Source organism: Centruroides vittatus, unplaced genomic scaffold (genome assembly GCF_030686945.1).
Source record: "Centruroides vittatus isolate TY-2023 unplaced genomic scaffold, ASM3068694v2 contig_549, whole genome shotgun sequence".
NCBI lineage: Eukaryota > Metazoa > Arthropoda > Arachnida > Scorpiones > Buthidae > Centruroides > Centruroides vittatus.
The window spans coordinates 7,399,249-7,415,339 of record NW_027122325.1 but is presented as its reverse complement, the minus strand read 5'-3'; the positions used below and the strand labels follow the sequence as shown (position 1 = coordinate 7,415,339).

At 21.9% G+C, this 16,091-nt stretch overlaps 1 protein-coding gene across 2 annotated transcripts in view; it reads left to right on the top strand.

Moving 5' to 3' along the window:
- Nucleotides 1-16,091, top strand: part of LOC136978761 (fibrillin-1-like) — a 38,460-nt gene that overhangs the window by 7,267 nt on the left and 15,102 nt on the right. The window contains exons 4-13 of one of the 2 annotated variants that reach the window (XM_067274584.1): nt 6,076-6,309; nt 6,671-7,015; nt 7,113-7,329; nt 7,454-7,576; nt 7,993-8,121; nt 8,203-8,319; nt 11,477-11,602; nt 12,780-12,896; nt 13,045-13,179; nt 15,099-15,221. In XM_067274584.1, the coding sequence (XP_067130685.1) occupies nt 6,929-7,015; nt 7,113-7,329; nt 7,454-7,576; nt 7,993-8,121; nt 8,203-8,319; nt 11,477-11,602; nt 12,780-12,896; nt 13,045-13,179; nt 15,099-15,221 (1,174 nt within the window). In that variant the 5' untranslated portion in view covers nt 6,076-6,309; nt 6,671-6,928. Of the gene's footprint in view, nt 1-6,075; nt 7,016-7,112; nt 7,330-7,453; nt 7,577-7,992; nt 8,122-8,202; nt 8,320-11,476; nt 11,603-12,779; nt 12,897-13,044; nt 13,180-15,098; nt 15,222-16,091 lie in introns of both variants that reach the window. The other variant, XM_067274583.1, reaches the window with a different exon arrangement.

The window sequence follows — 16,091 nt, the reverse complement described above, 5'->3', positions numbered from 1 at the left end:
ATTATGTAAAATGACAAGGTTTAAATCAAAATCGATCAATCAAATTTTGAGAATGAACTCAATTCTATAAACCACATAGAAGAAGCTTTGCAAATATTCCACTTCAAATGTAAATGTACATTTAATATATTGTTTTAAATTGCATATTTAATTGCAATATATATTATTTTATTGTTTGAAGAAACAAATATTTTTGTTTAAAAAAATTTATTAATAAACATATTCAAAATGAAGAAGGAAATATTCTAGAATTTATTTTTTAATTCAGATCCTTAGCTACAAGTGGGCTATGAGGTGGCTAGATCCCTCAATATAGTCAGCAGTGACCATATGCAGTATAAATTGATATAATATATGCTTTCATTTTTATCATGTAAACATTATACTGTTATGTGTTTTACACTTTGACTATAGCTAATAGGTTTAATGGTGCTGGCTGGAAAACAGAAAAATAGCAGTCAGAATTTTTCAGCTTGTCCCCCTAGCCCCACTGATTTATTTAGTTTAAATATCATATAATAATATAAATTTTATTAACATTGTATAAATTTTTTTAACTCAAAATTAAATGGATAAAATTAATTTGTTAATTTCTTAGTAATTGTATAAATAATAAATTAATTACACTGTGATGTGACAAAAATATCTTGAGTAGACTACTACTTAAAAATAATAATTTCTCTGTTCTTTCAATACAATGAATATCATACAAATTATAACAGAAAATTAATAGCTTATAAAACAGTATTGTGTTACATAAAAGAATTTATTACAAATAAAATTGAAATATAATATACTATTTTATGTATTGAATAATACTTAGAAAGCTTTATGCTATAAGAAATAATTATAAAAAATTGAGCTCATTTTAAATATGATACTAGTATAAAGTAATCAATTGAAAGTAGAAATTAAAAAAAAAAGTACTAAGAAAAACAATAAATTTAAAATACATTAATGAAAATCGGAACCATGGAGGAATAAAGCAAATTTTTGTGCATTGTCTATAAAGTTTTTGAGATAATAGTAAGCAGAAATATTTCAGAAAATCAAAAAGATTAAATTTATCAATTAAAGAACATGCATTATCAAAAAATGAACAGAGAAGTAATAAAGGAAAGTTGAGATTCTTGCTATTTGAATTTTATTCTTAAGTTTGATGCCATTGACAAAAAAAATTAGAAAATATTATCTGAAAATTTTTAGGTTACTTTTAATTTATTTGAACTTAATTTCTAAAAATCTGCAGTACATCAGAATTATATAAATTAATATGATGACTGAATTGTTGTAAAGTAGCAGAAATTTCATTGTTTATTAAAATAATTTGATAAAGTCTTTATTTAGATCAGTAACAAAGTATAAAAATAAAAGGTTTGAAATTAATTAAATTTAAAATTATATAATAAAGAATTATGTGATATTATTAGTGTTAAAAAATCATTTTTTCTTTTGATTAAATTTAGTCAGTACAGAAATATTTCTATAATCCAAAAACATTTCATAAAAATATTACAAATTATTAGCATAAAAATTAACATAAATTATATTGACTTATTTTTAATTTCTCTTGTAATAAACTAAAAAGTTATTAATTTTGTTAATATTAATTTGTATCTTATGTTAATTTCATACACTAATATAGAAGTTTATAATTTTCAACAATTTAAAACACATAAATGAATAATTTGCATAATTACCAGGAATAGAAATTTTATATTGATTGAGAACACTTGTGAGAGAAATTGCCAAAAATTGCTGGTCTTTATAATTATAAATTTAATTTTAATAATAATTTAAAACAAAAAACTGACACTGTAATTATTCACTCATAAGCAGAAATAGACAAATAAATGATGTACAGAAATTCAAATAAAATATTATCTTTATTAATAAATATATAGACAACTATCTGATTATATGGAACAAGAATAGATTCCCTTATATATTTTTTATATGAATTTGCATAAGATAAACTCCAAGTGATTAATTCAATTTCAAGCATGCTGATTGAAAATTTAGTAAGAATAATGCAAATGTTAAAATAAATTGATCAACACATTCACAATAAATGTAAACAGATGGACAAAGTCAGAATTTAATGATAATTTAATGGTATTAATATAGATATATACAGTGACTCTGCATAAGTCGACACCCCAAGGGAAAGTGGAAATGTGTCGAGTTATCTGGGTGTCGACTTATGCGGACTCGACTGTATTAAAGTAAGGGTGAATATGTCAATGTCTATTGAGCAGTGCATACGCTATAAAATCTAATAGTATTAAATCCAAATAAATATGGTAGGCAGTCAACTTCAAATTTTGCATTTCTGAATAGTAATCTTTATTAACAATTAAAGCGTCTAAAAATTTTTTAAATTCTATCTCATTATATAGTATAATGAGAGAGTTTTTTTAGAGACAGTTTGATTTGTAAAAGTTAAAGTAATTTAATTTCTTTAGATATTTTTTAAAGCATTATTTTTTATCTTGAATTCTAATAACGTTATAATTTTTTTAAAGAAAAATTGTTAAGAATATTAAATTTTTTTTATAAAGAAAAGAAAGTTTATAAATTTTGATAATTAATGTCACATTATTTATTAGTAAAATAAAGTAAATGGTAGTTTTTTGAATTTTTATAAACTTTAACAAGCTTAGCATTAAGCTAAAATTAAAAAAGTACCAAAAATACAATTCTTTTTACTTTAATAATAAGTTAGATAATGTGTAATCATACTAAGAAATATTATAATATAAGTTTGAATTTGAGAGTTTAAAAGTTCATGATTTTGCAATAATAACCTTATTTGCAAATGCAAAATTGTACATTTAGTAATTCACAGATACCGAAGAGTTTTATATTTAGTATTTATGGAGAATATCTGTGAGAGTATTCATTAGCACTTTATGAAAGTGGTCCCATTTATGAGAGCATTATATTGATATTTGACTGTATTAAAAAATATTATAAGATTAAGCAATATTTGTGTTTAAAAATAAATTCTTTAATGGGGTAATTTTATATGGGGTAAAGTTATTTTTTATTAAACAAAAACATTAAATACAATACAATCTTAGAAATAAATGTTAAAAAAAATAGGATGTCTTTATCTTTCCTTTAAAATTTTCTAATCACCTTGAAAGTGTAAATGTTTTAGAAAGTTTTATTAGTAGATAATATTTCTACTGTGTGTGAGGGAACTTCAAATAAATATCTATTTTCATACTTGAGAATAATGATAAACTTTTCATAGTGTTATATGTTTTTTAATGTTTATTTCAATAATTGTGCAAACACTAATTTTACTTTACTATATTATCTTCATTTTTTCAAATATAATTGTCCATTAGCAAATATGTTTTGTTTAAACAAAATCTTTTAAAGTTTTTTATTAAGAGATTCTATTAAATCAATTATACATTTAAAACATCAAAAAATAAATTAATTAAGTAAAATGGTTAATTTTATTAGTTTCCTTTGAATGTGAGAAAAGGTTTGAAGGATTTTCTGTGAAATTTTTGTGTACTTTTAATAGACGAAAGCTTTGATGGAAAGTTCCATTTTTTTTTATGTTTATTTTTATGATTGTGTAGACATTCTGCTTTTACTTTAGTGCATTATCTTTGTTTTTTAAAATTATTTTTTATAATAAACAATATTTAGTGTAAAGAATGTGTATTAAACATCAGTTGCATTTTAAAATTGGCTTCTAAAATTGAATGAAATCAAATAAAACATTTTACCATTTTTGCAAATTAGACAAAGCATTTGATACTAGACAAAAGAAAATTTGAAAGTGAAGTTCTTGTTAAAATAAAAATCTTTCCACGATTTTAATGTTTAAAAACTATTTGACATGTAGAAAGTTTCCAGTCTGTTTTGATGATTAAGTATACTTTATAATACCTTGAATAATTAGTTATTTGGGATGTAATCATTTTTATGTATTTAAATAATTGTTAACTTTTTGAATAGTTAAGTTATTTTATATAGCATTTTTCTATTATTTCATTGAAAGTATGTATATGAGAATTTCTAACAGTTTATAAATGTATTCTCTTCATATAGAAGCCAAACGGATTAATTTCAGATTAAATAAACAGATTAAATAAAGTTGAAAGATAAGTTTAATTTTAGTCTTGATTAAAAATATTTGCATAGAATGTTATTATTAATGAAAATTTGATCCATTTACTGTTAAAATAAATTTAATTCAAACACAATCAGAATAACATTATTAACTAATTAAAAGTTTTCATTGGAGAAAATTTAATATCTATTAAAATATTTTCTTATAATTTACTTTTTGTTTAAGATAAATTTAATTTCAGATTTTTCAATAAACAAAAATTTGAAAACCTGTGGTAAAAATTTGGATATATTTAAATTAAATTTGCAAATAACTTATCAAATACAAGATTTTGTTTTGTTTGATATTGATAAAAATTTATTAAAAAATTTAATAAAAATCAATTAATTTCAATAATTGAATTACTTATAATTTGATTCTTGAAAGTAATTGATGCTTGATAATTAATTAATCAAATATTTTAAAAAAATGTTTGTAGATAAACTAGATGAGTAATAAAAGCAAACAGAATATTTGATTAAGATTTCATTATTATTAAATATATAAATTAAATATTTTGATGATAAGTTGATAATTTTTATTAATCAGGTGGATGTAACTGATTAACTGATGCAAAATCAGTTAATCAGTTTTTCTTTGCTTTTACATGATTATTTATAGAAATAATTTGATGATTCTAATAGTGATGAGAAAATGTTATTTATGTATGCATTTTAATAAAGATAAATTAGTTAATATATTATATTATAATATATTAAAATAGAAATTTAAAAAATTCAATAAAATTATTATTGGATTTAAAAATTTAGTATAGTTTTATATAGCTACAAAAATTAATTCTGTGTAAGCAATGTACTTTATGATGATGTAACAAGTTATGTTTTGACATTATATTATGTCCTTGGAATTTCACTTACAGTTATCTTTGTTTATAAAACTTCTTAAAATGACAGATTGGTTATCTGTCATTTTATTTTGAATTTTCAATGTAGATAAAAAAAAAGTACTAATATTAATTAATTTTATAAATGGTTAGTTTTTAAATCTAATAGAATTTAAATTTAAAGATATATTTGTTTATTTCAATACTTTCTGAATTAAAAATATCAATTTTAAAATCAAATCATTTATTTATAGCAATAGGGATTAAGGATTACACTCTTGTTACAGGGGGATACATTGTTTTTAATTTTTCAAAATTGAAAATAATGCATTGAAAAGTTTTAAAATATCAATTCTAAAATTATTCATTTCATAATAGTTTTCTATTTGTAATTTAAAATAAATTTGAAATCTTTAATATTTCTTTTACATTAAAATTCTTTGTGGATATGAGAAGTGAATTTATTAAAACTATATTATAAATAAACTCATAGGAAAAATGGTTAAAATAGATCTAAAAAATTTACTACATAATAAAACAGATTAATTGTAATTCCATTAAAATAGTAGTATGAAGAATTTTCAATAATTTTTTCTTGATTATATATTTATCCAAAAATATACATATATTTTACATTGATACAAATATTTCATTATTAATATAGTAAATTTAGAACTAATTTTATATTGAATAACTTTTTTTTAAACAAAAAATAAAAAATGAAAATTGGTATTTAATTAATAAAAGCTAATTTCAATTAAAATAATTTAAAAGTTAAAGACATGTATTTAAATATATGAACTTTTTAACATTTTTTACAATGTTCAATTTGATATCATGCATTTGATTAATTATTCATACAATGTATTTTAAAAGTTTTGCATTTAAACATTTTAATTCAGAAAATTATTTAGATTGAAAGTACAATTTTAGATAAATAAATATATTTATATTGTTTTAAAATAGATTTTTTTTAATGCTAATAATCAAAGAAATTTTATATCTATTAAATTATCAAATATTAAATTATAAAAATTAAGTAACTTTAAAATGAATTAACTTTTACTACATATATATATATTAAATTTATTTTCAGAGCTATAAGACTAAACAACTCTGCAAATTGATAGAAGTTGGAGGTGAATGCTTTATTTAAATTAATCACCCTTTTGCAAAGGAAATTGATAGTTAAAGTATATGAAGAACAACTATGAAATTATTATAAATAAAATTGAAAGCATTGTATCAAATGCAATAAAAATTTAGTTGTATTAAAATGTCAAAAGATTATGTCTCTTGTATTTACTTCAACAGATATAACGAAAATAAAGTAAAAGGTTTTTGTTGCAAATCTTTTATTTTTTATTAATACGTGCTGTGATAAAAGTATGAAAACAATTTTAATTAATTAATGAGCTGTGGGAATTCAAAAACATTTCTGATAGTTTAATAGAAGACTTTATCCCATTAACAAAGAATCAATGTTTTATTTAAGTCAGTTAAGTATCAAATTTCAGTTATAAAGACTTATAAGTTAATGATATTCTTTATAAGTTATGTTTTCAGTAACTAGAATCAGTGTAGACCTAAAAGACTGATGGAGGTAATAACAGGAAGTGAATTACAAAATATTCTCTGTATAAATATATATATTTAAAATCAGATATATAATCTATAAACTTTATCATCAGGTCGTAAACTTTCACCTTAATTTGTCCTTGGAAGAAATAGAATATATCTATCTTTTCTAATACAGTACTCTCATTCATTGACCTACTAACCGGTAGGAAGTTCTTCAATTGGGCATTTGTACTTTACTTACATTTCTCAGAGTAAACTGTGAGCTAGTCACATTTCTTCAATATTGATTCAATGAAGATGAAACAAACCTACTTTATATTGAAAATATATTTTTCAATGAGTGATTGGACCTTATAGTTAAGGAAAGAATGCTGACCTATGTTCATATTATTTTATATTGTTTATATAGTACAAATGGTTACTTACATGATGATGTTATTGTTGGCAGTGGTGAAGTAAGTAGATTTATTTTTAGTTCACTAACTTTATGTCAATAGATATTAATTAATAAATTTGATTTATATTTTATAATTTTCTTTATTTAATATTAAGGTGTCCTTGATCAAAGCAAGAGAAAATGAAGAGAGAAATGAAATTCTCCAAGATCAGTTTATATATGTACCTGTAGATAGCATACCAGATGATATTGTGCACCCATGTCCTTCGGATAGTCACAAATGTGCACAATTATGTTTTATGGAAAATAAGAAACCGATCTGTGAATGCCATTCTGGATATATGTTAATGGATGATCAAATGAACTGTAAAGGTAAAATAATATTTTTTAATGAAATTAAATTTAGAATTGTGTTGCCAAAATGATTAAATAACTAGTCATAAAAAATATAAAGTAAGATGAAAAAGTAAAATTAGTAAATTCTAATTAATTTTAGATGTTGATGAATGTTCATTTGGAGTTTGTGACTGGAATGCAGATTGTATTAATATGCCAGGATCTTTTGAGTGTATTTGTAAGATTGGATATACCTTAGAAGAAAATGGAATATTTTGTCAAGGTGTTAATTTTTGAGTATCTTAATAACATATTCTTATATTTTTATAAATTAAATAAAACTTAATTATTTCATTCAAAATTCACTATCATCACTACAATAAATTTTTGATTAATTTTACAATATGAAATAATAAAAACATTTTTAAATATCAAAATTTGTAAATAAATTTTATTAGTTAATAATAAATAGTTAATTATTTATCTTATTGTTACACTCAAACCTGTTTTTGTGCGGTCTTTTTTTGTGCGAGTTTTTTATATGTGCAATGTGTTTTGTGCAATTATTTTTGTGCAGTATACCAATTTGATTGAAATTCATATACCACACACAAAAAATCGCACAAAAAAAAGACCGCACAAAAACAGGTTTGAGTGTATTAATCATACAGTTATTATGAATTGAGTCTTTTTTAACAGATATAGATGAATGCAAAATTGATCCTGATATATGTGGAGAACCTGGTAGCGCCTGCATAAATATTCCTGGTTCATATCGTTGTTTATGCAAAGCAGGATACAATCCATTCAGGCCAGGATTATGTAGAGGTGTTGTTAATTTGTAAAAATAAGTAAAATTTATTCATTATTAATAAATAAATAGAAATTGATTTCTTATTATTGTTTTAGATATCAATGAATGTGATTGGTCTCCATGTCCTGAAAAATCTACATGTCAAAATACTCATGGAAGTTATACTTGTCAGTGTTGGAAAGGATATAAGTGGTTATCAGGAGATTGTTTTGGTAGGATTTTATAAAATAAAATAGATAATTGATGTAGAATTGATAAAATAGAATTGATATTGAAAATAAAACAATTTTATATTAATATTATTAAACATTTTGGTTTAATTTAAGTTAAAAAAATTTAGTAATTGAATTAAACATCTGTTAAATGTATCAAAATGTTTAAAATTTTAAACTGTAATTCTTATTTTATGAATTATGCTTTCTCTATATATTTATTCATAAAAAATTTCACTTAAATTGTACTAAATTTCAGGGATATGTTCATTCAATTAATTTGAATAAAATTTTTTATTATATGCATAGTCATGTTAGGTGTTCTTGTTTTTGATTTATGAACTTATAATAAACAAATTTAACACGAATGCTTTGATATTTTAATATAATGAGTTAGCTTATTATAACAGACTGTAAATGCATATCATTATTTCTTATGTTTTGTTTTTTGCAATTAAAATGTTTTATTCATAACATTTCATTCTTACCATAATTAATGAGTTGTTTTTTTATGACTGATTTTCCAAACATTTTTAATATGGAATAAATTTATGTATACAGTTTATATATGTAATTAAATATTGATAACAGCTTAACAGCAATTAATTCCAAATTGAATAAATATTAAGTATAAGACATAATTTGCTAAGAGAATTTATTTATTAAATTTATTATATGCTAGAAAATGTTAATATTCTTCTATCACAAAACCAAAAACCAGCAAAAAAACTCACATTAGCAAATGTTTTTCTCCATTTCTGCTGGTTTTTGGTTTTGTGACAGTAGTTTATTTGAAGTTAACAAATATTTACCAGTTGTTATTTGTTAGTATTCTCATAATTCTGTATATATGGAAAACATCTAATAAATTAAGTTGTTGATATATAAGCAAAAATTTGTTTATATTTTATGTATTTTATATTTTTTGATATATTAATTGTTTTCCTCAAAATGATTCAATTAAGAAAATATTTTATTATACTTTATAATATTTTGATGAATAAATAAAAATTATAGTTAAGTAGTTAATCAAAATATAGGAATAAATCAATTAATTCTTTATAGCTAACTGTTAAAAGGATCTTGCTTTTATCTGTTAGATTGTGAAGCTGAATTACAGTTAACTGTAGGATATTTTTAATTGTTAATTTCAATTTATTATTTAGAATGGTTGTTATAATTATTGAAGTGTGTACATTATCCTAATAAAATTAAAATAATTATTTATACTGTTACTTATAAAACAATCAGAATATATATTAGAAAATTAAGATGTGTTGTTATTAAAAACTTTATTTAATTAGATATGTGTGTTATATTTAACTCACTATACTATATTATACTATATATAATGTTTAATTTTAATTTATTTAAATTAATTACTTAAATAGTAATTTTAAATCAGAACCTTTGACAACTTATTTTCAAAATTAAAATAAATTGTGAAAAGTTTTGTATTGATTTTTTTGTTATTGAGATTGTGATTATGAATGTAGTAAAAAGTTTAATTAACGGATAAAGGAAAAGGAAGAGGGTTTGTCCATTATCATTATTCTTAGAAAACATATCTATCGATTCCTTTTTAACTGAATGATAATAAAAGTAAACTATTTTATGATATTGCTCTCCTATTTACATTTTAACAAGATCTTATTTTATTTATATTAAAATGATTTATTCTAAATTTTTTTGAATTTTTTCAAAAAAAGGAATTGTACATTTTTTCCAAATTTATGATGATAAAATTTTTAAATTAAAACTTCCTTTTTCATCAAGTTTTAATATATTCTTATAATTATTTTCAATGTAGATTTAAGTTATTTATTTAAATAAATTTTCATTTTTTGAATTCACTAATAAATATCAATATAATTATTTAATTATATAATGTTTTACAATTGATTTGAATGTTCTTATTTGTATTATTGGTAATATTATTTTTTAATTTTAATAGTATGAATATGATTATAGTTACTTTATTTTTCAGACCAATTATTATAGTTTAATTCATTATTATTCAGTCGTAAATAAAACAGTATAACAAGATAAAAATTTTGAATATTTTATGAATCATTACTGTGTTTAGTTTATAAGTCTATAATTTATGTATTAAATGTTATATTTATTAATTAGGTTGATTAGTTTATTTAGTATATGCAAAGATAGATCTAGGAGCAAATCTTGGGAGAGCGATTTTTAATTTGTATAATGAAATAAATAATATATAAAAGTTTGTTATTTTAATATCTACTTAAAATAAATAACGTAAACTTAAACGATATAAAAATGAAACAAAATTAAAATTAATTATAAAAATATTGAAATTAAAATGTAAACCTTATTTTAAAGACACAAAACTCTTGTTAACAAAAAAAACTTTATGGGGCAATTTCCCTTATTGCTTCCTCTAGATCTGACCCTGTTTATAAGAATGCAAACATTAATAATACAAATTAGACTGCTATAATATGTTTTGAATAAATTTTACTTATTTATGCAATTTAAATTTATTTTGAAAAGCTGTTGAAAATACCAACTTTATCAGCAACTTTTTAAACTTAAAGTTATTGTAAACACTTACAGTATTTGTAATTGAACTTATGTTTAGAAATCAATTGAAAACAACTAAGTTATTACTGAATTTGTTTATAATTTATTTAAAATATCTTTAGAAGTTAAATATTAAAAATAGATTATGAAATGCTATAGACATAAAATAGTGAAGATGTCTTGATTAATTTTTCGATTATATATCTTACATTTGTTGTGTTTTGTAATGTGTTCTGTAATGTTTTGTCTTCCAAATATTATTAAAATTTGTTTAATTAAAAACTGTATAATTCTTCCAAATATATTAAATTTGTTGAAATATTAAAATGGAAAAATTTTTTAAATTTTATTAAATATAAACAAAATCATAATTTTCAAGAATTTGTATCATTGAAATTCTAAATGCAATAAGTCTTTTTTCTTATATTTATAAATGTATATGTATATATGATCAATGATTATTATGAATCAAATTTAAAAACTTAGCAAAAAAGTTAAATAATTAATTAAATAATGAAATATTATTATAAATTCATTTAATTTTTATTTTGAAAATTGTAGAAATTGAAACAATATTTTGTTTACAGCAACTTATTTTCTTGGATAGATGTCAATGAATGTGAAGAGGATCCAAAAGTTTGTGATTTTCCAAGTGAGTGCTTCAATACAAATGGTTCCTATAAGTGCATATGTCCTCTTGGTTACCAGAAAAATGAAGAAGATATTTGTATAGGTAAAATTTTTTTTTTATGAGTTTTTATTTTGTTAAGTTTTTTAATTAAGTTTTTTGTTAATTCTATATATATCAATAAATGACTAAAACTTGTAATTATCTTTGAATTGTTACAAATATTTTCAATGATTTTAATAAAATTTGAGTTTTTATTTTTAACTATATATATTTTTAGATTATTATAAATCCTATTTTTATATATATATATTTGAGGTACAGCATTAAAGAAGCCTTTTCTATGTGGCTTACAGAATTATGTTTGTTCTCAAAATCAGTTTGATTGAATTTGATAAAACTTTGCAATTTCCCATTAATTGTGATGAGGAATCCAAAGATGTAATAAAAAATGGGGGTCCATGACTTTGTTTTTAAGATATAATGAGCACACATGACTTTGTTGGATGATGTTCCACAGTCATTAGCACATCTATGGATTTACAGAATTGTGTTCATTCTCAAAATTTGATGGACTGATTTTGATAATACTTTGCCATTTTCCATTAATTGCAATGAGGAATCCTTAAATGTGGTGAGGGTCCATTTAAAAGTAAAAAGTAGGAGTCCATGACTTGGTTTTCAATGTACAGAGGTATTAAAGGGACAATATCCATGTTCTCTGATGTGACTTAGCATGCCTAACAGAATTTAGGACTAAGAGTCAAAAATAAAAACAGCATCATGTGTGCCTAATGGAAAATAGGCACAAAAAAATGTACAAAACACAAGAACAAAGCAATCAATAGTGATTGCTTTGTTTTTGAATAATCTCTTTATGTTGGCAAGTGCAAGGATACTCTGCCTATGCAAGGATCGTGTATTCCATGGCCAGCAGGTACAAGGATTGCCTCTTTTGTTGCAGCAAGTGCAAAGTTCACCTGTCTTCATCCGTCAGGTACAAGGATCACCTCTTCTGTGCCTAACAAGTGCAGGGATCACTTCTTTCTTTCCAGTTCTGCCTCAATTCTATTGCAATATGACAAAGTGACGCAATGTCCTAGTTAAAAATTTATGTACTAAAATGTATTAACACATTTTAAAATAAAACAACTAATAGACTTTATTGAACCTTTAATTTTAACCATATAAATGTTTTGAAATGTACTGTCATATTAAAATGTAAATACATGGAGTGTAAATGTATTTTAAAATGTGTTTAATATTTCGGTATTGTTTTCAGATATAAATGAATGTGATGAAAATGCTTGTCCAAGCGACAGCATTTGCATCAACACAATAGGTTCTTACAAATGTGATTGTGAATATCCTTTAATTTGGCAAGATGATCAGTGTTACTGTAAGTAAATTAATATCAATCATTATAATATCAATTTGATAAAAACATTTCAAAATATGATTTAATTTTTCAGATATAATTGGATTAAATAAAAATTATATTAATGATGAAGAATATATAAATATCATAATTGTTTTTTCATTTGTAGTACTTGATATTGATGAATGCAGTGAAAATGATTTACTTTGCCCTAATAATACTATTTGTATCAATACTGTTGGCTCCTATGATTGTTATTGCCCTTTTGGTTATTATGGAAATGAAAATGGAACATGGTGTGAAGGTAAATAACTTATATAAACATGCATGTACAGTACATAATAAATATTATTATTTAAATTTTAACAGTAACTAATTAAAGTTTTTTAACTGATTTATTACTATTACTTCATTAACATTTTTGAATTTTTCACTACTTTTTTCTGTTATTTTGTTTTCTACAATCTATAATTTCTATGCATTTTATGAAAGATTCTCTAAGAGAACAAAATTATTTGAATAACTTATTAACTCATTTGAATAGTCCATCTTAAAGTTCGTTTTTTTCCCTCATTAGTTTGATACATAATTTTGTATGTTTCTTTGAACTGGGTAATTTTTTATAAACCTTGAATTAAACACAAAATTCAAATCAGAATTGTCCTCAATATTTTTTATTGCATCGTATGAGACTTTTTATACTTTTTTATTATAAAACCAAGTTACTAATATAAAATTTGAACAGATGAATAAAAATAGTTTTATGTACTTGATTTTTCAAAGATGGATCAATCCAGATATTTTGGGTCCAGCAGTCACACCCTGTCTTTTCCATTGTTGGCCTAGTCAAATATGATGGGAATGATTGCAAAACTTTTCTTAGTTTTTGTAGGATGAAAAGAATTAAAAATGACTTGTTAGATGAAATTTTAAAATCTCTGTACATATCAATATACCTAATTTCTGTTTTATAATCATGCAAATTGAATTCAATGATAACTTCTGACATGTCTAAATGACAAAAATTATGATTTCCATTCATTAATTTATGACATAAAATTATCATAAAAAATAATAACAGAAAACTAAAATAAACAATGAAGATATATGAAAATAAATGATTACAGCTTAGTCTGCAGTATTGTAAATTAATTCTATTAGTGATTAGAGAATAAACATAAAATGAGCAATTGTGAAAAAATAAAAGAAATAGATACCTTTTTTTTTACAAGCAGCTATATTCTATCAAAATATTTATCATACATAATTTAAATATTTCATCCAATTACATTTTTCTTATGTTATAAATTAAAACTGTAATTTAGAAAATAATTGATTGCTAAAATTGAGATGCTTTGAAGATTTATGAAAAATGTTAGAAAATATCATTTATTTTTGTTACTCATAGAGAAAATAATTATTTATAAAACTGAAGATATTTGTTGTCCAAATTCATTTTGAAATATGACTATTGCTGAAGACCCATGAAGACTGCTGGAAGATAATTAGGATAGTCAAGAAATCAATTAGTCTTTTTAGTAATTAAATTATAAAAATATATATTCATCTGCCCTCAATTTTAAATCCATCTACTCAAATTTCTGAAAAATGATAGTCTTTCTATATCAAATAGCCTCTCTAACAAATTCAATATAATGCTAATGGAATTATTGATATGATTAAAATCTTTAACTACTGTATATTATTATAAGTTGTTATTGCTAATTTTACAGTTATAATAATAATTTTTATTACACTATTAGGAGTAATTATTCTATTCTTCTAATTTAAGTTATTATTTACAATTTACATTTTCTGTTTTTTTTTTAATTTTCTGACATATTTTATTATTAATCATATAGAAAATCAAATGATACAACTGGATTAAATATTGAGCTAGAGCTTGGATTGACAGTTACTCAAGCTGTATTATTTGATCATTCTTTTATTATTGTTTTACATTCACATATTACAAATTTACAAATTTCATTTTTAGTCATTTCTATGTTAGAACTAATATAATTAATCAAAGAATTAACACTTAATTAAAATTTTTAACAGAATAGTGTTAAATTTAACAAAAATAATTTATATGCATTTTTTATTTTTCCATATTAGTGGTATTTAATATTTATTTACTTTTAGAATATTTTATTTTTTCTTAAAATTGAAAATACATAATAATATAAAATATTAATGATTTGAAATCCTTTATTTTGATAGATATTGATGAATGTCTGGATGATATTCCTAATTGTAGTCCTGATGCTACTTGTTTCAATACTCCTGGATCTTATGAATGCCACTGTAAATCTGGATTTACAGGTTCAGGATTTGAATGTACAGGTATATTTGTATTCACTACATTCACTGTGTAATAGAGTGAACTAAAAGATTCATTAGAAAATAAATTAGTATAATTTTATCCAAATATTATTGAAAATAATTTGTATTGATCAAGTTTATAGTAGAAACAGTTATAAAAGTAATATAAAGTGATATTAATATATTAAAAAATTTTAATTTTTTCATTATAATATTTATTAGACGGTTTTAATTAAATTGCTAATTTCGTTCATAAAAACTTTCATTTTAAGTAAAATTTATATGAATTTCATTTATTTTTTTTTGAAAGTATATCTATATAATCTGAAGGAAAGCACAGGATGTTGAAAAAAACTAACTGATTACAGACACCCATATTTATTGTAGGAAAATTGTCCTAATTAGTGAGCAAACTTAAAAAGATTTCTTATCTTTAAGAAATCTCAATATGTGCATCATGCATTACTCTTACAATATTGAAATGATATTCAATTTTTCTTGTTGTTTCAAGTGTTAGATAACATGTATTGAATGACAGTTTTGATTGTGTTTATTATGCAACCTTTTAATATTTCAATATCTGTAATAGGTGTTTGATAAACTAGGTTCTTAAAATAACCCAAAAAAGAGTTTGAAGAGGATATATTTGAAAAAGTGCTAGGGTAAAAACTAATTTGGTCCATCTTGCCTCATCTATCACTTAGGAAAAACTTTTTAAGTTTTGCTGATGATTACTGAAAACCATATGTATTTTACTTAAATACATAATATTTTTTTCGTAATCCATCAGTTCTTTTTCAAACACCATGTATTTCCTATTCCTTAATATAACATTAAAATTTTGCAACTGATTTCTACATGATACATTACATTTATGAAAATTTTTAAAGT